The sequence below is a fragment of the Oncorhynchus kisutch genome, linkage group LG2 (genome assembly GCF_002021735.2).
Source record: "Oncorhynchus kisutch isolate 150728-3 linkage group LG2, Okis_V2, whole genome shotgun sequence".
In the NCBI taxonomy this organism is placed as follows: Eukaryota; Metazoa; Chordata; class Actinopteri; order Salmoniformes; family Salmonidae; genus Oncorhynchus; species Oncorhynchus kisutch.
In genome coordinates, this window is record NC_034175.2 from 44,419,514 (window position 1) to 44,442,586 (window position 23,073).

The 23,073-nt window shown below is 45.0% G+C and overlaps 1 protein-coding gene and 1 long non-coding RNA gene across 3 annotated transcripts in view; both read left to right on the forward strand.

Moving 5' to 3' along the window:
- The first annotated feature begins 1,224 nt into the window (after nucleotides 1-1,224).
- On the forward strand, nucleotides 1,225-3,160 carry LOC109902582 (uncharacterized). Its single transcript, XR_002256908.2, has 2 exons — nucleotides 1,225-1,567; nucleotides 2,458-3,160. It is a non-coding gene; the product is annotated as an uncharacterized LOC109902582 (long non-coding RNA).
- Nucleotides 3,161-4,912: 1,752 nt separating this feature from the next.
- Nucleotides 4,913-23,073, forward strand: part of agps (alkylglycerone phosphate synthase) — a 40,047-nt gene continuing 21,886 nt past the window's right edge. Inside the window, exons 1-10 of one of the 2 annotated variants that reach the window (XM_031795339.1) lie at nucleotides 4,913-5,190; nucleotides 11,880-11,969; nucleotides 15,049-15,139; nucleotides 15,238-15,358; nucleotides 15,599-15,676; nucleotides 16,746-16,817; nucleotides 17,088-17,167; nucleotides 18,290-18,370; nucleotides 19,373-19,498; nucleotides 19,814-19,922. In XM_031795339.1, the coding sequence (XP_031651199.1) occupies nucleotides 4,985-5,190; nucleotides 11,880-11,969; nucleotides 15,049-15,139; nucleotides 15,238-15,358; nucleotides 15,599-15,676; nucleotides 16,746-16,817; nucleotides 17,088-17,167; nucleotides 18,290-18,370; nucleotides 19,373-19,498; nucleotides 19,814-19,922 (1,054 nt within the window). In that variant the 5' untranslated portion in view covers nucleotides 4,913-4,984. Of the gene's footprint in view, nucleotides 5,191-5,606; nucleotides 5,710-11,879; nucleotides 11,970-15,048; nucleotides 15,140-15,237; nucleotides 15,359-15,598; nucleotides 15,677-16,745; nucleotides 16,818-17,087; nucleotides 17,168-18,289; nucleotides 18,371-19,372; nucleotides 19,499-19,813; nucleotides 19,923-23,073 lie in introns of those variants that run through there. The other variant, XM_031795345.1, reaches the window with a different exon arrangement.

The following is a 23,073-nucleotide window of genomic DNA, read 5'->3' on the forward strand; positions in this document are numbered from 1 at the left end:
GAATTACAGTTATTACATGTTATTACAACAGTTTTTACAACTATTGTCAGCATTGTTCCAAAATGTAAGGCACATTTACCAATTGTATCACCTTGACAGACTAAATACCTGCATTGATTTCATGCAGAATGCTATAAAGCTGCAGTGAATAGACTTGGAAACTGCATTTGTCTACAGGGTAGGACTATAGGTTACAATGGGAATCAAGTATGTAATGAAGAAAATGAGGATTAGAAACTGAAACTATAATAAGGAACAATTGTTAGTCAACATTGATATCTGTAGTTGTCTGCAGTAGGCCCTGCTCACAGCTAATCCAACTAGGAGAGAGATGGGATGGCAACTCCTGAAAATCGATCTGTTAAATAGCGACCTCTTCTGGTTTAGATGACGCCTAAGTATTTAATTCATTTGTACAGTAGCCTAACCTATACTACAGCAGGCCCCAGGCCCTCCCCTTGCACACTCTGTAGACTCAGCCACACCATTGACACAGTTGGCTTAGTATACGTTATTCAAATGTAAAACGGAGATGGTGCACAGTCATAGCCTCACTTGTTTCCCTTTGCTTTTGAGACCCTGCAAAGGCAGACTGTTGACTCAAGACCAGATGGTAGCCTCTCCTGACGCTGCTCCATGTTCACGTCTGTGGGCGTGACGTAGCGTTTGGCCGGAGCAAGGAGTTTGGGTAGCCAGGCAAATGGTAGTTCTACACACGGTTGCCTTTGAAATTGACGACCAGGGTTAGATACCCAATCTATTTTTAAAAAGCCTATGAAATATTATTTTACATAAAAGTAGTCTATACACAATAATTTATATTTTAAAAACAATCGGAACATTTCACATTCTCCAATATAGCCTAGTTGTGTGCACACACGTTGAAAAAAACAAGAGTATCATTATATTATCCTCCCCATCATCCATAACTTGATATTTGGCTATAGGTCTTCATTATTTAAAGTAAATAAGGTATGCCTTTGCTGAAACATGTTGCTGGAATATTACACTAGTTACAATGTGATCCTTGACAGCGCCGATGTAGTATAACATTCTGACACGAGTGCAATAGGAGGTTGGGACCACATTGCAATTATAAGCAGCGTTTGAAACGTCTTGTAAATGTGGTGGTCTTTAAACCACGCTCTCTGACACGTATATGTAAAGAGCCTCACTATACCTCTAGCTATGCCTTACCTATACAGTGCAGCCCACTGTCCCACTATCTGAATTCAAATGACACTATATGGATTTTTCTCCTCTCAAGCGCGCCCACGAATACGCGTTCACGTTTGGCAGCTCCACGTCGACATTCTTCCAGCTGTGCACAGGGCTGAAAGAAGAAGAGGTAAAAGCGGCGTGAAGCCAGCTATACGAACACTGTATGTAGGCTCCAACGAGGGACGTCAACCGCGAAATGGAGAAGAGGAAAATCTCCTGTTTTTTTTACAGTTAGTCCTGCAACAATTGTATATAGCCCACTGTTTTTTTTTGTTGCATTTTATGATCTTTTTGCCCTCGTGCTGGATTGCAGCTGGCCCCCTTTAACAGCTCTCACTTCTGCCAGGTACAGTATGATCAGTTGCTTTTCTTGCTTCTTATTGTAGTTTTCTCACATTTCGAATAGGAAGCTATGGCATTTCACATCTGCTAATCGAATTCCAACATCTTTTAATTCACTGTTTGATGTTGCACTTTGTAACTTCATTGCAGTTAGCAACTCTCCAAACTTTATTTTATATAAACTTGTATGCTAAACTGAAGTGGAAAATGTAATGTTTGCCTTGTTTTACAGGTAGACCGTGTATTTATCATTTTAATTGTAAACTTCAGTCTGTGGCTTGTGGAAAAACTCAACAAATCGGCTATACATTTGCATAATGAATGTGGGTGTATTACTCCAGGAGGGAAATATTCAGCATAAAGAAATACAGGATTCCAAATTTGGAACCTTTAGACACGTCATCTGTTCTACATATGAAGTGCCCGAATTGTTCACTTTACAACCTTGAAGATAGTCAAGGTTGAACTGCAAAGTAAACACAAAGAAAAGCTTGATTCCCGCAAACTGTATAATATTGTATGATTTAATCATTTCTGTGGTGGTGGGTTGGTGGCAGAGTGTGAGAATCAATCTAAGTTCCCAACAGCAGGCTTCTCATTCACTCTATTCTATGTTGTCTTAATAGGCCCAGAGAGTTACTGGCTTACTCTTCTAAGTTTCATTTAATGCACTTTTTTTAATCACTCAGCTGTGACTGATTCCATTAAAAAAAAAAAATCTCAAATCATGTTGGATTTAACTTCGGTTAGGTCTCAATACTGTGTTGAGAGAGTCGGCTTAACCTCACAATTACATATTTTCCACACTATTATGTTAAATCAAAGTGTTCACCAAGCAAGCACACCAATGGGAAATGTAGCTACTACATTTCACTCTCTTGTTATATGTTGCAGGTGAAGGAGTGGTGAAATGGGTTGGCACAAAGGAATAGCCTACGATGTGGCACTCTGGCTTTCCAAGTAAAGTTCTGTGATACACTTCGACTCTAATTGTTTGCAGTCAGTGCATTACAGAACTTTGTTTTGGGAGTTAATGCTCCGGCCTGCGGGAAACAAACCTACCATCTGGAGAGTGGAACCATTATTTCACATGCCACTTGCAGACTGCAAAAGGGAGAATAAAGTTTTTATCTTGACAATGACTCATGAGTTTTCACCAACTTTTGTAGTATGTATCTGCTTATAAGTGAACACGCACTTGGTCTATTGGTATCAGAGTGAAATGTCTGAACTATTGATGAAAAATGGACTCCCAGAAAGCCATGGTAGAGTGTTAAATAATTTCCTATAGGACGATAGTGGGCCATATGGAGACTCCAGTCATACCTCACTATCACTTGGTCATGTGACTCAATGGAAAGATAAACAACAGCAGTTGAAATGTTCAAACCTCATTTTCACTGTCCTCGGTCATACAATGTAGTGGTCAAACATCTCATAACCATATCAAACCCATAAACATGAATGTCCCAATTCAGATACTTTTTTCTTCATCATTTTCTGTTGAGTATTGACATTGTGTCATGCGAATGCTAGATAATAGTCTGTTGTATCATTCATTGTTGGAATGGAAGTATAAAACTATTTCAGAGATGTACATTGAGTGGACAAAATATTATGAACACCTGCACTTTCCATGATATAGACAGACCAGGTTAATCCAGGTGAATGCTATGATCCCTTATTGATGTCACTTGCTAAATCCACCTCAATCAGTGTAGACGAAGGGGAGGAGACAGGTTAAATATGGAGTTTGAAGCCTTGAGACAATTGAGACATGGGTTGTTTATGTGTGGCATTCAGAGGATGAATGGGCAAGGCAAAATATGTAACTGCCTTTGAACGGGGTATGGTACTGTAGGTGCCAGGTGCACCGTTTTGAGTGTCAACAACCGCAACGCTGCTGTGTTTTTCACTCAACAGTTTCTGTTTATCAAGAATGGTCCACCACCCAAAGAACATCCAGCAAACTTGACAAAACTGTGGGAATTATTGGAGTCAACATGGGCCAGCATCCCTGTGGAAAGCTTTCGACAGGGGGGGTATATGTATTATGGTTCTTTCAAATCAAAGCTTTCAATAACATCAACAAATAGAAGAAAATATAAAAAATACCTTAAAGTGCAATAAAATCAATGGCTCCTTCAAAGGGCACATATGTGTTAGTCTTAAAGACACATGCATAGATTTAAACACTACACCAACATGGCATATTTTGGTTCCCATTCAATATGATCACTGTCTTAAAATGAAACCTATTTTTTCTGTGTTTTTAAAGTTTATTCATGGTCTAATATTTGGAGAGCTGGGGTGTATTCAATACGTCTTGCAATTGAAACAGTTTACCGTTTAAGAACCAAACGGAAGCAAACAGAGCAATAGAACAAAACAGGGAGTGACCTACTTGAATTTGTCCAATAAAAACACATTTTTGTTGCAAAACGTTTTCAGTTTGGGCTAAATGGTTCCTGTTGGTACCCTTTTGCGACAGACAAAACATTTTGCAACAGAATCGGGGTAATGAATACACCCCTGGAGTCTGTGGTAAACTATAAAGTCAAATCTGTTAAAGAGAAAGGCATACATTTTCCATTAATTAAAGGCTCACTCTGTAATTTCTGTATCCAGCAACAATCTGACCCTGCAACTTTGTTTGTAAGGCTGATGGGGCTGGGGGAAATGTAACTACAGTCAAATTCATACCAGACTATGAATTCAACTGACAGTCCAGATCAACATGATTATTTTTAACATATTTTGATTGTAGGTATATGCTACAATACTTACCATGGAGTAATAAATTACAACCTGGGAGGGGTTGCAATTTATTATTCCAATACAAACAGATTATTCTGCACAACAGTGACTGTAGCTTTATAAGTAGCAATTCCATTGGTTACAGTAACAGCATGAACTTTACAAAAATCATGTGATCAAAGGTCATGCAGTTTCGAGGAAATCGCCTTATGGTCGCTGCAGTTGCTTCTCTACAGCTGCACTATGCAGCTATCACCTGCATTGTGGGAGGCACTATTTGTCTACCAATCATTTGGGTGTTTTGTTTGACCCAAGTAAACGTGGCCAAATACCTGACTGAAACAGCAACCAACTTTGTGCAATTCTAAAGCTACAGGGGATACAAATGAAAAGTTATATTTGAGACCCCACTCTAACCAATGAATTGTACACACATTTTTCCAGTTGTGAGTGTGTGATATGGGGATATATAGAAACGTTTAGACAACAGACAAACTATTATAAACAATAGCAGCTATGTTGACGCTGCCATGTCGACCTGAGCCTTGCTGTTGCAAAACCATTAAAGTGTCAGACTTGTGGCTGTTACAGATGCCCCTCCCCCGACGTCACTCTACAGTCGTCTTCGTTAGGCTTACCGCTCGAACACACACATTCTATCCCTATGCTGACCTCTGACAGCTGCCTCTCCCTGCACAAACACGGAAGCAGCATGGCGTCAGACAGCAACAGCTCCGAGAGCCAACGAATTGCACAGCAAAGATTGAGGATAATTGCCGGGCATTTACAGAAACATAAGGACGACGACTCGGGAACTATCGCAACTGAATGCAAAGCTGAAGCGAATAAAGGGACGGTGCCGAGAAAGAGGTAGGACTTGGCGGTGGTGATGCGATAGCAGTGGATGGAGGATGGCTACGCTGAAATGCTAGCTGGTAGCTAAAAGTGATTGTCATACAGTATGAAACAGCTGTCATGCATTTCCTTGTTATTAAAACACAGTATTGGTGTATTTTACAAACGGAGAGGACCACCTCGGCATATGATTACACATACATTTCCGATTTATTTTAACTAAGGAAATTAGCCAGTTATATGTGCGCCAACGTTAATGGTCCTCAAACAAAGTGTTCATTCATCGAAGAAGTGGGTGCGGCGGGACTGTATTCTATCCAACTCTTTTTAATTGTTGTTGTTGTAGGCTGCTTAGAATGTGTTATAGGAATGTTTGATATTGATTTGAGGTCAATCCTACATCATTTCCTGTACCATTTTGTCATAACTTGCCAACGTTATGTGAGCACCGCTAGCCACTCGCAGTGACAGTGGGCAGCTGGAGTTTATGTAAAACTACAAGATCAGCTTGCCAACATTTCAAACTATTTCAAGGTAGACTATTCCATTTCACATCTATATTGTTAACTATAGCTTAATAGGCTAATTGGCATTGTTTTGATACTGACACTATTCTGAACAACTAGGGAAATCTCAGCTCTGTTTGACTGACATGACCAGAATTAGACGCTACATTCTTGAGCAGAAAACAAGTGGTCATTACGATGGTGAAAGTTATATATGTAGTCTTATAATCTATTTTTATCTAGAGGTTGTTTTTACAGATTTAGTTGGGATTTAGGTGTGGGACACCCTCTCCCAGTCAACACAATTGACAGAAGTCAGAATGGGATAAAGTTCACCAGTAAAACTTTCTGCCTAAAACTTGGATCTGATTGGCCAAGACCTGTGGTGGTCTGACTCTCAATTCCTTTTGAGGCGAGTGGGCTGTTCAGCTTTCACAATCGTGCTGTAGTGACATCTAGTGTCAGATATGTTTAAGCGACAAGGATGACTAGAGGACACTTTCATATTTATACAGAACAAAAATATAAACTTAACATGTAAAGTGTTGGTCCCATTTTTCATGAGCTGAAATAAAACATCTCAGAAATGTTCCATATGCAACAAAAACCTTATTTCTCTCAAATTCTTTGAACAAATTTGTTAGTGAGCATTTCTCATTTGCCAATGGTGCTGAGGAGTATTTATGTTTGTAATAAAGCCCTTTTGACGGAAAAAAACGAATTCTGATTGGCTGGACCTGACTCCACAGTGGGTGGTCCTGTGGCGGCACCCCAGTCATGTGAAATCCATAGATTAGGACTTAATGAATTTATTTCAATTGACTGATTTCCTTATATGAACTGTAACTCAGTCAAATCTTTGAAATTGTTGCATGTTGCATTTTACATTTTTTGATTTTCAGATTTTCCGGTTTGGTGGAATCTCTCTCTCTATTACCCAATGGATGGTCATTTTAGTGCGGGTTCATGGACACTATTGTTTGAGCTATGACAATAAATAAGACATAAGCTATGCCTATTTCCCTCGTTTGAGTGCCCCCCTTCCACCATTATCCAAATTAGAAATAATTTTGTGGACCACTTGCATTATTATCAGTACACATAAATGTAACCTCGATGAATTTGCCTACATTTTCTGAAATTGCACTTGGGTTGTTCCATGTCATTTCAGCAAGAAATGACACCCACCATCTCAGATTGTTTTGAATGGTTTCTGCAGTTAGAAACATATAAAAATAAGCATTCCTGTAACATTATTATGTTGAAATATAATTTGACCTCTGGTAAATTTAAGCTAGATGGCCCTTTTTTAATTTATAGTATTCAGACAATATGCAATAAATATAGCCGTATACGGCCATATCGTAGGAATGGCGTGGGAGGGGATGTATGCCGTTTTACAGGCTCCTAACCAATTGTTCTATTTTGTGTTTTTTCCCGCTTTGTTTACAACTTATTTTGTACATAATGTTGATACTACTGTCTCTTATGACCGAAAAGAGCTTCTATCAGAACAGCGGTTACTTACCTTGAACTGGACAAATACTTTTTTTTTATGAGTCTGACTCAAAGGATATAATGTTGCTCCCAGACAAGGCCCAAATCCCCGTCATTCACATAAAGAAAAGGAGATCAAGGTGCCTTGTTTGAATTCGTTGGCAAGTGGGTAACCCACCTCTACCATCCATTCTATTAGCCAACGTGCAATCACTGGAGAATAAACTGGATGAGCTCGTTTCGAGACAATCCTGCCAATGACACGGATTATATACAGTTGGCTGGGTTTTCTGTGCATCGACAGAACAGCTACATCCGGTAAGACGAGGGGTGGGGGTGTGTTTATTTGTCAATAATAGCTGGTGCGTGATGTCTACTATTAAGGTAGTCTCGAGCTATTGCTTGCCTGAGGTAGAGTAGCTCATGATAAGCTGCAGACCACACTATCTACCAAGAGAGATCTCATCTATATTTTTTTGTAGCCGTCTATTTACCACTACAAACCGACGCTGGCACTAAGACCGCACTCAACAAGCTGTATAAGGCCGTAAGTAAATAAGAAAATACTCATCTAGAAGTGACGCTCCTAGTTGCCAGGGAATTTAATTCAGGCAAATTTAAATCTGTTTTTCCGGCGTGACGCACAATCAGAGGGAAAAAACTCTAGACTACCTTTGCTCCACACACAGATGTGTACAAAGCTCTCCCTCGCCCTCCATTTGGAAAATCTTAATGATAACTCTCACCTCCTGATTACAAGCAGGAAGTACAACTGACTCGCTCAATATAGAAGTGGTCAAATGACGTAGATGCTACGCTACAGGACTGTTTTGCTAGCACAGACTGGAATAGGATCCGGGATTCATATAAATGGCATTGAGGAGTATACCACCTCAGTCACCTGCTTCATTAAGTGCATTGATGACATCGTCCCCACAGTGACTGCACATACATATCCCAACTAGAAGCCATGGATTACTAGTGACATCCACACCAAGCTAAAGGCTAGAGCTGCCACTTTCAAGGAGCGGGACACTAACCCGGACAGTTATAAGAAATAACGCTATGCCCTCAGACGAACCATCAAACAGGCAAAGTGTCAATACAGGACTAAGATTGAATCCTACTACACCGACTCTGGCGCTCGTCTGATGTGGCAGGGCTTGCAAACTATTACATACTACAAAGAGAAACCCAGCTGTGAGCTGCTCAGTGATCACGCTCTCCATAGCCGACGTGAGCAAGACTTTTAAACAGGTCATCATTCACAAAGCCGCGGGGCCAGATGGATTACCGGGACGTATACTCGGAGCACGCGCGGACCAACTGGCAAGTATCATTTTCAACCTCTCCCGAATCGGGTTTGTAATACCTACATGTTTCAAGCATACCACCATAGTCCCTGTGACAAGAAAACAAAGGTAACCTGCCTAAATGACTACCGCCCCATAGCACCCACGTCAGTAGTCATGAAGTGCTTTGAAAGTCTGGTCATGGCTCACAACACTATCATCCCGGAAACCGTAGACCCACTCCAATTCACATACCGCCCCAACAGATCCACAGATGGTGCAATCGCACTCCACATTGTCCTTTCCCACCTGGACAAAAGGAACACCTATGTGAGAATGCTGTTCATTCACTACAGCTCAGCGTTCAACACCATAGTGCCCACAAAGCTCATCACTAAATTAAAGACCCTGTGACTAAACACCTCCCTCTGCTACTGGATCATGGGCCTCCCCCAGGTGGTAAGCGTAGGCAACAATACATCTGCCACACTGATCCTCAACACGGGGGCCCCTCAGGGGTGTGTGCTTAGTCCCCTCCTGTACTTCCTGTTCACCCACTACTGCGTGGCCAAGCATGGCTCCAACACCATTATCAAGTTTGCTGATGACACAACAGTGGTAGGTATAATCACCGACAGCGATGAGACCGCCTATAGGGAGGAGGTCAGAGACCTGGCAGTGTGGTGCCAGGATACCAACTTCTCCCTCAACGTGAGCAAGACAAAGGTGATCATGGATGACAGGAAAAGGAGGGCTGAACACGCTCCCATTCACATCAACGGGGCTGTAGTGGAGCTGGTCGAGAGTTTCAAGTTCATTGGTGTCCACATCACCAACAAACTCATGGTCCAAACACACCAAGAAAGTCGTGAAGAGGGCACGACAATGCCTTTTCCCCCTCAGGAGACTGAGAAGATTTGGCATGGGTCCCCAGATCTTTAAAAAGTTCTACAGCTGCACCGTCGAGAGCATCCTGCCCGGTTGCATCACCGTCTGGTATGGCAACTGCTCGGCATCTGACCTTAAGGCGCTACAGAGGGTAGTGCGTACAGCCCAGTACATCACTTGGGCCAAGCTTCCTGCCATTCAGGACTTATATACTAGGCGGTGTCAGAGGAGGGCCCAAAAAAGTGTTAGACTCCAGTCACCCAAGTCACTGTTCTCTCTGCTACTGCACGGCAAGCGGTACCAGAGTGCCAAGTCTAGGTCCAAAAAGCTCATTATCTGCTTCTACCCCCTGTATATTGCCTCATTATTGTTATTTTATTTTACTTTTATTTTTGTATTTTATTTTTTTACGTATGAAAATATTTTATTAAATTAACTAAACTGAGAATTTAACAAATAGCAGAAACAGCACCACCTTGTGGTCACAACCTGGTAATATCAACCAAACAACTTAAATAAAGAAAAAATTCAGAGCAGGGCTAAATAACCATCACCAAATTCACTGAGAATCCATTACATGGTGTAAAGAAACATTGCTCCTAGCTGTAGCTTCATAGCACTTGTCAGACATAGAGAACTGATACTGTATACTGGCCGTTGGGGTGGGCTTGGTTTGTGTGGTCCGTGGGTGTCTTTTGACTTCAAGTCTTAATCATTGTTAAGAGGTTTGGTCCAAACTGGATATTGGTTACTAAATGTATAGAATTTTATATGAATGCTATAAATTGAAATGGCCAATTTGGGAGCAATCAATTAGCGTAATTTCTTTGAGTTCAAAAAGTTTTTCAACAAAACAATGTTGCAGGAATGCAATCTGAGATGGTGGGTGTCATTCCTCTTTCCTGTGCTTTTTGAGGTGGAACGACCCACTTTTCACTGGAGTGTAGGAATGTTGTACACTTCAAAGCTGGGCTACTGGTTTTTCTACTGCTGAAATGTCATTATGGAGTTGACTTTCAACCTATACCTTTTGGGCACGTTGTTTCAAAAGGTGTTTTAAGGCCAGTCCTTTTAATAACAGTCAGACCTTTTGTCTCTTTCTGTTGGAATAACTGGAGTGCAGACACAAAATGAGGCTACCAATTTAATAAGGTGTTGAACTAGCCTAATGTTTCTGGTGATCAGCATTTTCTTATGCTGTGTGTAATATTTATTACAGTACTTTCAAAAGATTCCCCCAGCTCTCTTAGGATTAATGTTAGCTAAGGGACAGAGACCAGACCACTGTTGCTTCCATTTAATTGCACAATAAATTCATTAACCTCTGGACAGCCGTATTCGGCTGCTTGTTGATGCGTGGAGTTGTGTCATCGTCCAGTGTGATGACAGGAGATCACACAGACTGGCATGGAGAGTATGTCTGTCTCATTTCTCAGGCTCCTCATAATTTACACTGCCTGGCTGTTTTGGCAGGCATTCATCATGGTTTTACTCCACTACGTTAGCATCCCATCACGTGTACCAACGTGATTCATGGGTCCCTTCTAGGAGTTGTGGGCCTATTTCATCTGTCTGCTGGGGAAATCTTGAATCATGTCGTATTATAACTCAGTGATTTCTGAAAAGGAATCCCTTAGGATGAGCATAGTGATTTAACACCGACGAAGAAGCACATTACTGAACTGTCAGAGCTCAATTATGTAGTAGATATTGAGATACAATTCCTCGGTGCTCAACCCTGTTTCTTGTGTCCTCTTCCATGATTATCATTAGTCCTATGACGACAATGTTCCTTCATTGGAAAAATTTTTTTGGGAGAATATCCGGTTGTTGGACATACCTTTTGATAATGCCCTTCTATGATATGCATCATGATGCTTCTCCGTGAAGTGTTCTTGATGAAGGGAATGTACTTAACGACCTGAGATCTAAGCCACACCCTGTCTGATTGCTGTTGATGATAGTGTTTGAGATGAATAGCTTTTCTCCCCCAAAGTTACTTTGCCACCGGCTTTTCACTGTTACACCTATATACATTTAGTAGTGGCGCACCACTGCTGCTAAATTGTGGCCGTCGCCCACCCACCGCTGACTCTGCCACTGCTGCTGATAAAACAAATCCTAGGGGGAAACACTGCCTGTGGTTGGCTGTGTGCCGTACACATGGGAAGGTCATCTGTCAGGGGTTACGCCTAGGTGCGACTGCAGCCTCCCATACTGCAAATATGGTTACTGAATAACTGATAGCAAAATGAGGGAACTAGGACATTTCCCCATTGCAACAGTTTGATAAGTGGCAAATAAACCACTTTTTCAACTACTACTGTTTGCAACAGGATGTCACGTATGGACAGTCTGACGTTTTCATGAGGTCCAAGGCCTTCTAAAAGTGCTTCCGTGTATTGTCTTCCTGCCTTGAGATTTTTGTCCTGTGTCCTCCTTTGACCTCAGACAGCATTAGTACAGTATTAGCTGCTGCTACAATAACAATGACACTGACTTCAACTGTTTGTTTCCCAAGGCAGGAGATTATGAAGTGGAATGGCTGGGGGTACAGTGACTCCAAATTCCTCTTCAATAAGAAGGGTCAAGCAGAATTCACAGGCAAAAGGTACAGTATACTGTCCCCAACATTTGCAACCAAATTTTTTTTTATTCTCTTGAAGAACATATGTATTATGATCTGTAAATATGAATGTATCCATTATTCAGTGATGGAATTCTCAATCTGGATTGAACACATTCTCAATCTGGATTGCACTCTCCACTCCACTACATAAAGTTGAAGTCGGAAGTTTACATACATTTAGGATGGATTTTTTTTTTTTCAACCACTCCACAAATGTATTGTTAACAAACTATAGTTTTGGCAAGTCGGTTAGGACATCTACTTTGCATGACAAAAGTAATTTTCCCAACAATTGTTTACAGACAGATTATTTCACTGTATCACAATTCCAGTGGGTCAGAAGTTTACATACACTAAGTTGACTGTGCCTTTTAAACAGCTTGGAAAATTCCAGAAAATGATGTCATGGCTTTAGAAGCTTCAGATAGGCTAATTGACATGATTTGAGTCAATTGGAGGTGTACCTGTGGATGTATTTCAAGGGCTACCTTCAAACTCCGTGCCTCTGCTTGACATCATGGGAAAATCAAAAGAAATCAGCCAAGACCTCAGAAAAACAATTGTAGACCTCTGCAAGTCTGGTTCATCCTTGGGAACAATTTCCAAATGCTTGAAGGTACCACGTTCATCTGTACAAACAATAGTATGCAAGTATAAACACCATGGGACCACGCAGCCGTCATACTGCTCAGGAAGGAGACGTATTCTGTCTCTTAGAGATTAACGTACTTTGGTGCGAAAAGTGCAAGTCAATCCCAGAACAACAGCAAAGGACCTTGTGAAAAACAAATCCTATATCGATATAACCTGAGAGGCCGCTCAGCAAGGAAGAAGCCACTGCTCCAGCAAAGACTACGGTTTGCAACTGCACATGGGGACAAAGCTCATACTTTTTAGAGAAATATCCTCTGGTCTGATGAAACAAAAATAGAACTGTTTTGCCATAATGACCATCGTTATGTTTGGAGCCTAAAGGGGGAGGCTTGCAAGCTGAAGAACACCATCGCAACCGTGAAGCACGGGGGTGGCAGCATCATGTTGTGGGGGTGCTTTGCTGCAGGAGGGACTGGTGCACTTCACAAAATGGATGGCATCATGAGGGTGGAAAATGATGTGGATATATTGAAGCAACATCTCAAGACATCAGTCAGGAAGTTAAAGCTTGGCGCAATGGGTAATCCAAATGGACAATGACCCCAAGCATACTTCCAGTTGTGGCAAAATGGCTTAAGGACGACAAAGTCAAGGTATTGGAGTGGCCAACACAAAGCCCTGACCTCAATCCCATAGAAAATTTGTGGGCAGAACTGAAAAAGCGTGTGCGAGCAAGGAGGCCTACAAACCTGACTCCGTTACACCAGTTCTGCCAGGAGGGCAGGGTTCACCCAACTTATTGTGGGAAGCTTGTGGAAGGCTACCCAAAATGTTTGACCCAAGTTAAACAATTTAAAGGCAATGCTACCAAATACACTCAATTAGTATGTAAACTTCTGACCCACTGGGAATGTGATGAAAGAAATAAAAGCTGAAATAAATCAATCTCTCTACTGTTATTCTGACATTTCACATTCTTAAAATAAAGTGGTGATCCTAACTGGCCTAAGACAGGGAATTTGTACTAGGATTAAATATCAGAAATTGTGAAAAACTGAGTTTAAATGCATTTGACTAAGGTGTATGTAAACTTCCCGACTTCAACTGTAAAACCTTCCCCTCCTTGGGTCGTCACTAGTTACCACAGCCACAAAGTCATACACCCAGCCTATTTCTACAATTTCTCTTTTGAAAATGTGATTTTTAACCCTAACAATAACCACACTGCTAACCTTATGCCTAACCTTAAATTAAGACCCAAAAGCACATTTGTGTGGTCATGAATTTTTACGATATAGACAAGTTCGATATTGTTACTGTGCTATCTAGTGGAAACCTCCTCGAGATCCTAATTTAGAGTGGGGTGCTAGTGCCATCTAGTGGCTGGTATTTGTATCCTGCATATCTTGCCTCAATTCAGTCCCAGACTTAAGAGGTCAATTAGTGTGATTATCTGTGATTTGAAATTCCCCGTCGGAAACACGGATCATAGCCTTGAATGGAATGTTTGTACTTCTTCCCATTGACCATAGATTGACTAACTGGGTTTTTTAGTTCTGTGTCTGCCAACAGTTCTCATGGTTGAAGGTGTGCAATATAACATTTGAAGAAATATGCAGTGCTGTCGGAAATGATTACTTTGAATCTCAGTGGATGTAGAGAAGCCTTTTATCTCCACTCTGCCTCTAGTGACTGAGGATGTGTTCAGTGCCCACCAGCAGCAGAATGGACCGTTGTTTTAGACCTTTTTATCTATCGCCTTTATCGCATTATAAAGGCAGAGATGGGCCTTAGTGTTTTGTACTTGTGATGTATGGTTTGAAGAACAAAGCCTTGCCTGTCAGACTCAAATCAAAGGGGTCTTGTAGACTGCATGCTGTACTCTGCTGTGCTGTATGTTAAGCTGTGTTTGCGTAAGGGGGGGGGGGGAATTATACAGGATGCTGTGCAGGAAATGGTTCCTCTGTTATTCTAGGTTCTAAATTGTATCAACCACCTCTTTCCATTCTGTGCCTTCTCTTTTGAATTATTTCTGGGTGCTACATATGCGTCGCTGGGTGGAAGGAATGAAAGTCAGAGATTTCTCCTCTCCTCCTGAGAGAATTCTCCTCTGTGACAGAGGCTTTTTCATTAAGGAGTGTGTTTTCAAGGTCTGCTGGACAAAGGCAGACTACAGTCCCCTGATGTGCTGGCCTCTGCTGTGCCAGCGGTTCAAGTACACAGCGGCTGGCGTGACTGGGACGGCACGGACAGCGCTGTCATTGGTCTCGCCTAATAACTTCATTCAGCTCCGACCACTACACACTGACGTCACATCAATGACAGTCGGACAGGGTTTTCTGTGTATATTTCACCGGTTCCCAGCATAACACCTAGGTCTGAGGGATTATGTTTACAGATTGGGTCAGAGGTCAATTGTGAGGTAACTTTCCTTTCTTCTAAACCTGTGTGTTTCTGTTCATTGCAGGTATAGGCTAAGCGGGATGGTCCTGCCCAGTTTGCAGGACTGGTTTGAAAACACCTTTGGCGCCAGTGTGAACCATAAAAGCCCCGCGACAGTGAGTGACGTGTTTTTCAACCCTCGTCATCTGTTGAATTGAATTCCAATGACCGCAGCAGTCCGTTAATGGCTCCTCCTCCCATGTCTTTGTCCCAGCCCGCCCTGAATGCCAGCGCTGTTCCACCGGCCAGTCTGAACGAGGCGTTCGTTGAGGACCTGAAGGCCACGGGCATCCCCTTCTCCCATGAGGCTGAGGACAGGGTGTTCCGTGCCCACGGTGAGGCATGCTGGGAAGGCTGTGGTCCTCCAGGGCGATGGGTGTAGTCTGGAGGGGTCTCTCACAGACACTGAATGTTGTGATCATGACGTCACCTTTTTTGTTTTTACGTAGGACATAAGCAGCCTGAATCAGAGGAAGCTGTCAATATCACACTAATTATACTGATCATACAACCATAATTGCTCTTTTTTGTAGTATACTAAGTATATTACATTTTTCTCTCTCTTATGTTAACAGGTCATTGCTTACATGAAATCTTTGCTCTCAGAGAAGGGAAGAAATTTGAGCGGGTTCCAGACATGGTGGTGTGGCCAAGTGAGTTTTTGCGACACTACTATTGTAAATGGTCCTTGTTTTGATTAAAAAAAATAAATTAAAAAAAATCCCTCCCACATTGCTTCTTTCCATCCTGGCTTAGGTGATTTAAAGGGTTAATCTCTGCAGAGGCGTAGGGATATTAATATGTATGAGCGGAGGCTTAATAAGAAGCGTCAGGGGGAGGGCGTTTGATATCCAATACACCACGGCCGGGCCCAGCAAGTACCCCCATGAATTACGCCACTGAGATTGGTTCACTGCAGGTATGGCCGGCACTATTTTATAATGTAAATGAGTGTTGACTTATGGCTGGAACTTGATTAGCCGGCTCCCAAATGGCCAGCAAATCACAAAGCTCCTGAAGCAGCATTCAAATTGGAACATCCCCTGAATTTTAAACTCTCCAAATCCACACAAAATTGCACTCCCTCTAGTCGCAGCGATGTAAAACATGAATGCCAGTGTAGTTACTTTAGTATGGTTGTATATTTAAGTGGACCGTTGTTAGTCTTGTGAACTCTTATTCTCACACCGAAGCCCTTTTGTTTAATTGGACGGCAGAGTGTGTCGGAACAGAGACATTTCTCATTGGCCTAGCGAGAAGGGCTTGAGCCCAGTGAAGCTGATCCATGTAGGTGGATTTTTCTGCTCTGTCTCCTCACCCTCAGTCGCTCAGCCAGGGGACCAGTGTGAATGGACGTGGGATTGGCCAGAGCACCTTGTCCGCATTGATCCCCCACACCCCACCCCAGAGACCCGGGCTTCATGCTCTCTGGCTCCATCTCAGGAATGCCCCCAGCCAAATCAGAGACATCTTTCCCCGGAAGCCCCCCCCTGCCTATCCCTGCCTATCCCTGTCTCTCCCTGTATCTCTGCTCTAATAGCCCAGGGCTTATGTGAATGTTTGTTTTCCGGAGGCTGATGGTTTATGTGGCATTTCTTAGTCCCTTTGCCACATGAGTACTCTTGTTCTCGTCCCCAACACTAATTTATGGCTGTGTGTTATATAATGACATGGGATAAAATGTCCATCCCAAAATTGTTGCGGTGTTCTTTGCCTCCGCAGACTGCCACAACGACGTAGTGAAAATTGTGGAGCTGGCATGCAAGCACAATGTTTGTTTGATACCGTACGGTGGTGAGTCTTTCAATTTTTTTTTTTGTAAACTCTATAGTACAATTCATTCTAATAAAATCTGCTTTAAAAAATAAATAAATCTCCCAAATGTAATAGCTGATTGATACGAGCAGATTGATAATGATAACTGTTATGCCATGATAACTGTTATAACTGTTATGCCATGCCTTCACCATATAAGTCTGCTCCGGGTCCTAGCAGTACTCTCCTGGTCATGCGACCTGGTCCGGGAGAACTGCAGGCCCTAACCCCTCTCCTGTCTTCCTCCAGGAGGGACCAGTGTGACCAGTGCTCTAGAGTGCCCCCCGGAGGAGACTCGCTGCATCGTCTCTCTGGATACTTCACAGATGGTGGGGGAATCAGAGCTGCACACAGACATGCGTCCCATACAGCAATCTGCTCTGCTCAGCATTTTGTCTCAACACCACTTACGCTTTTCCTCTTTTTATATGACAGTATAAAGTCTTGCATAGTACGATCAGCTGACAATATATATTTTAGTAGGGACAGTAAGCCGGGGTTTCTTTCTTTTGGATGTTAGAAGCTCCTGCTGCTGTGAATGTTGGAGTCTAGAACTAACTGTAGATGTGCAGACAGGAAAAGGTAGCGGTCAGCAGAGGATGCTCCTATATCCACACCAAAGCTCATTCAGACTTCCAGCCGAGACTCACTCTCATTATTGAACTTTGGGAGAATCCTGTGGCAATAATTTGCCAAGCTATCCTCAGAGAAATGACTGTTAGTGAAGGATACCCAATAGGAAACAGCATTTAATAGCAGTACTGTACCACGGCGCTGTTGGACAACTCTCTGCCCAGGTGATATATTGGCAGTCTGGACAGCGCTAGTCCAGCAGCTACTGAGGGGGTGACGTAAATGCTCGTGACCAGTGCGCTGGTTCAAGGGTCACTGGGGGTAGCGGGTCTGTGGGAGGCACATGAAAGGCTGTGTATGACAGCAGCAGACACTTTTACTACCTCTGGAGAATGATTGATGGCTCTGGGAGGGGAGCTCAAGCTGGGTCAGGAGGTTCCTGGAGAGGCTGAAACGAGAGGGGGATATGCTGGACTGAATGTTTTTAAAAGGAGGTTAACCTTTTGGAATCTATCTGACTGATGCTGTGTCCTCCCCATGGCCTAGTCCTCTAGTCATGCCTTCCACATGTGTGCTTCACCTCGCTGTTGGGAATCGCTACTGAAATACCCCCCCCCTATTGCCTTTCTCATTGGTAGATGTTGTGAAGGCAGAGTTTGGAGGACAGCCATGAGTATTTGCTGTCAATGCAACTGCATTAGAATAAAAAAATCCTCTCTCTAACCTGTAGCAGATGTATCGGATACAGAGCCTGCTTTTCATTTGGGCTCAACTCATAAGGCATCGAACCAAGAGCTTGTTTTGTTTGTTCTAGTGGTAGAAGCGAACAAAGCAGTGACATTTTCTGACCTCCTGAGTTTTTGTCTTTGCATCTGCAGAACCGCATTTTGTGGATCGACGAGAAGAATTTAGTCGCCCACGTTGAAGCTGGCATCATCGGTCAGGATCTGGAGAGATTAGTAAGTGGTTTGCCTTCGTCAGAGCTCACGTTTCTAAACCATTTCATACCCAATCATTTCCCATGAAAGGCTCATGTTATTAAGATGGTAAGATGGCCACGAAATCAACTCTCATCCTTTCACCTATAGGAGACCATGCCTCTTCACCCTGGGTTAGTTGTTTACTGGGAGTACAGGGAGACCATGCCTCTTCAACCTGGGTTAGTTGTTTACTGGGAGTACAGGGAGACCATGCTCGGCAGGTCTGAATGCGAGTAGAAGGGGTAACTATGTTCCACAGCAGAGCAGTGAAGTGTAGAGGCTCGGGCGATGAGCAGATGGCACCATGAAGCTAATTCAGGAAAAAAATTGAGAAGGAGCCAGTGTTTGATGTGGAGGAATGCGTGTGCTGCATCTCAAACAGGCGCCACTTTTGCATATAGAGAGAGGCCATTTTGACTGAGCAGATGGCTCAGTATTGAAAGCTGCCTGTCGGGGAGAGCAGTGCCATAAAACACGGCCTGACTCTCCTCACGTCACCCGGAAGAGAGGAGCCATTAGAGCAGACCAGGGCCATGCCTGCCTGCCGCAGGGGCCCAGCACTCAGACAGGGCTCTACAGCTTTATTACCTCAAATATCTTTCATTGTGCTCCTAAATGGCTTTGTGCGATCACACATTCTCCTTTTTTCCCTAAAAGGTCAGCGTAGAGCCTTGTCAGACCAGGGGCCAGCCCACCATCCCAAACTATCTCCTCCACCTTTATTTTGGTCGGTTTATTTTAGACCGTTGTAAAAAAATTAATGTGTGATGTCATCAAGCCAAGAATTTTGATCACAAAAGCCCCATAACGATCCCACGATTTGAATCCAACAATGGAAGAGGAGTTTTGTTTTGTCTCATGCCGTTTTGGTTTCATACCAAATTCTTGTGGTTTTAGTGGTTGAGTTCTTTTAACCACCTACAGTATGTGCTCCTATGAATACGAATGAGTGTACTTCTCTGTTGTGCGTGTCCTCTGCAGCTCAACGAGAGCGGCTACTGCACGGGGCATGAGCCCGACTCCATGGAGTTCAGTTCCCTAGGAGGCTGGGTGGCCACGAGGGCATCGGGCATGAAGAAGAACGTATACGGCAACATCGAGGACCTGGTACGTGCCCGTCCTCTTCTCTCTGACGAGCTCTGATCCTACTAGGAGACTGAACAGGCAACAGGTTTTAAAGTGAAAGGCACTAATTGGCGACTTACACGTGAAGTTGCTGGCGCGGGCCATCAAAACCATCGCTATGGGAACCATTCTATTTGTTTTTCCTGGGAAGAAGCCTGCTTGCTTTGGTTAAGATCTGTCAATGGTTGACAGAATGTAGCCTTGAATATGACCTCAGCAGCCCAGGTAGCTCCTCTTTGCGGCTATTAAAGTCAAATGTAGTGACTTGAGCTGCCATCTTGTTCGTCCTGTGTGCAGGTGATCCACATAAAGGTGGTGACCCCTCGAGGGGTGATAGAGAAGAGCTGCCAGGGGCCACGCATGTCCACTGGGCCAGACATCCACCACTTCATCCTGGGCTCAGAAGGTAAGACTCACCTCTCCTCTCGTGGTGCATGACTGCAACATGATAAAAGTTTGCCCTATCTGCATGAGTTCACACGTGTGTGTGTGTGTGTGTGTTATGTGATGGGGGTGTTGTAGTAACGCGGTACTTCTCACGTAGCGGCTCAGGTTAACTTGAACCAGAGTGGGAGAAGAGATCTAGCCATGAGAGAGGGCTATTGGTTCCGGGGCCTCTGTGCTTCATGCCTGCCCACACCCCCACCCCTTCTGCTCCCCTGTCCTTGTGAGAGAGCCCAGTGAGAATAGTGCCATATGCCAGACCCCCCCCCCCCCCCCCCCCACATACATAAAGAGGAGGTGCAGGGACTCCTGGCACTGCAGTGTTCAACAGCTGTGGGTACACACGCCCAACAAAGCACTGCAAGCTGCTCACTGACTACACACTGGGGCTGGGCAGACATCTCCATTTGTACTCATTAGAATGCTTTTTTGGGATACTTAACGCACATCTGCGAATGAAAGCCTAACAACATGGATTTAATTTAGTCCAATCATCTCTTTTTAAATTACCTTCAATTCAGGGACACAGAGTTTGAAATAAAGACTATCGGAATTGTTGAAAGGGGAGGATGGGTTGGCTCAGATGTGCCAAACTAGTTGTTCCTCGTCTAAATGGTATTAGGCTCAAGTTTTGGGCCATTTTTAAAATTTATTCTGCTGCCTACTGTGAAGCCAGCCCCTGTTAGGTAGGAGAGGAGACGGGACCACCTTGTCCCCAGTCTCAGACACTGTGTGGGCTCCTGGCTGGGCGGCCTGCTCTGCTGCTGGAGCTGAGAGAGAGGTCATACCTCTGCTTGGTCTCATTACAATATCTCCCCTTGCACACGCATCCCACACGCTGACACCTGGCCACACAACAGAGCCCCTAGCACTGGAACCCAAACACTGCTCTGCGTGTTAAGTGGCCAGGCGTCCATTTCATTAAAAATGACTAAGAACCCTCTTCCTCTTCTCATTCCGCACACAGTATCTCGCCTCTCGCTAATCTCCCTGACCTTGAAGCGGCCTGAATGCCAAACTATTTCCCTCTGTCCTTCTCTAAGCAGCGTAAAAAGGGATTGATTGGAATAATCAATAATAATCAGGTTTTTGCTTCTAAGCCATTGCCAACGTTATGCAGGTGTGTGAAGCAGACCAGCACTAATCTCATGTTGTGTGGAATTAATGTGATGTGAAACTGCCTCCTTTGACTCCTAACGAGTGGCCTCAGGTTTCAGCTGCATGGCATCTCCCACATCAGGCTTGTTCACTGCTGCTTTTGACAGGAAGTACTTTTTTTCCCTCACTGTGGGATAACAGAACGTAGGAAATACTGCATGGTGCTGACTCCTCTGTTGGAAGGGACATCTCCTCTAAACAACCCTGGTTATAGGAAGGTTAGAGAGGGCATGTTTACAAAGAGGATTGCAGTAAAATTGCTCCTGCTGTCCCACTCGCATGCGATACAGTCTCCTCCTCTGGAGTCGGCGTGTTAGTTGACCTTGCTGAGAGCTTTCTGCTGGTCCTACCCAGCCTCCTCTCTCTCGCGCTCGCTCTCTCTCTGGCTCGCGCTCGCTCTCTCTCTGGCTCGCGCTCGCTCTCTCTCTGGCTCGCGCTCGCTCTCTCTCTGGCTCGCGCTCGCTCTCTCTTGGCTCGCGCTCGCTCTCTCTCTGGCTCGCGCTCGCTCTCTCTCTGGCTCGCGCTCGCTCTCTCTCTGGCTCGCGCTCGCTCTCTCTCTGGCTCGCGCTCGCTCTCTCTCTGGCTCGCGCTCGCTCTCTCTCTGGCTCGCGCTCGCTCTCTCTCTGGCTCGCGCTCGCTCTCTCTCTCTGGCTCGCGCTCGCTCTCTCTCTCTGGCTCGCGCTCGCTCTCTCTCTCTGGCTCGCGCTCGCTCTCTCTCTCTGGCTCGCGCTCGCTCTCTCTCTCTGGCTCGCGCTCGCTCTCTCTCTCTGGCTCGCGCTCGCTCTCTCTCTCTGGCTCGCGCTCGCTCTCTCTCTCTGGCTCGCGCTCGCTCTCTCTCTCTGGCTCGCGCTCGCTCTCTCTCTCTGGCTCGCGCTCGCTCTCTCTCTCTGGCTCGCGCTCGCTCTCTCTCTCTGGCTCGCGCTCGCTCTCTCTCTCTGGCTCGCGCTCGCTCTCTCTCTCTGGCTCGCGCTCGCTCTCTCTCTCTGGCTCGCGCTCGCTCTCTCTCTCTGGCTCGCGCTCGCTCTCTCTCTCTGGCTCGCGCTCGCTCTCTCTCTCTGGCTCGCGCTCGCTCTCTCTCTCTGGCTCGCGCTCGCTCTCTCTCTCTGGCTCGCGCTCGCTCTCTCTCTCTGGCTCGCGCTCGCTCTCTCTCTCTGGCTCGCGCTCGCTCTCTCTCTCTGGCTCGCGCTCGCTCTCTCTCTCTCTCTCTGGCTCGCGCTCGCTCTCTCTCTCTCTCTCTCTCTGGCTCGCGCTCGCTCTCTCTCTCTCTCTCTCTCTGGCTCGCGCTCGCTCTCTCTCTCTCTCTCTGGCTCGCGCTCGCTCTCTCTCTCTCTCTCTGGCTCGCGCTCGCTCTCTCTCTCTCTCTGGCTCGCGCTCGCTCTCTCTCTCTCTCTCTGGCTCGCGCTCGCTCTCTCTCTCTCTCTCTGGCTCGCGCTCGCTCTCTCTCTCTCTCTCTGGCTCGCGCTCGCTCTCTCTCTCTCTCTCTGGATCGCCGCTCGCTCTCTCTCTCTCTCTCTCTGGCCTCGCGTCGATTCTCTCCTCTCTCTGGCTCGCGATCGATCTCTCTCTCTCTCTCTGGGCGCTCGCTCTCTCTCTCTCTCTCGGGGCGCTCGCTCTCTCTCTCTCTCTCTGGGCGCTCGCTCTCTCTCTCTCTCTGGCTCAGCGCTCGCTCTCTCTTTCTCTCTGGCTAGCGCCGCTCTCTCTCTCTCTGGCTCGCGCTCGCTCTCTCTCTCTCTCTGGCTCGCGCTCGCTCTCTCTCTCTCTCTGGCTCTCGCTCGCTCTCTCTCTCTCTCTGGCTCGCGCTCGCTCTCTCTCTCTGGCTCTCTCTCTCTCTGGCTCGCGCTCGCTCGCGCTCTCTCTCTCTCCGTCTCTCGCGAGCTCCCGCTCTCTCCCTCCGTCTCTCGCGAGCTCCCGCTCTCTCCCTCCGTCTCTCGCGAGCTCCCGCTCTCTCCCTCCGT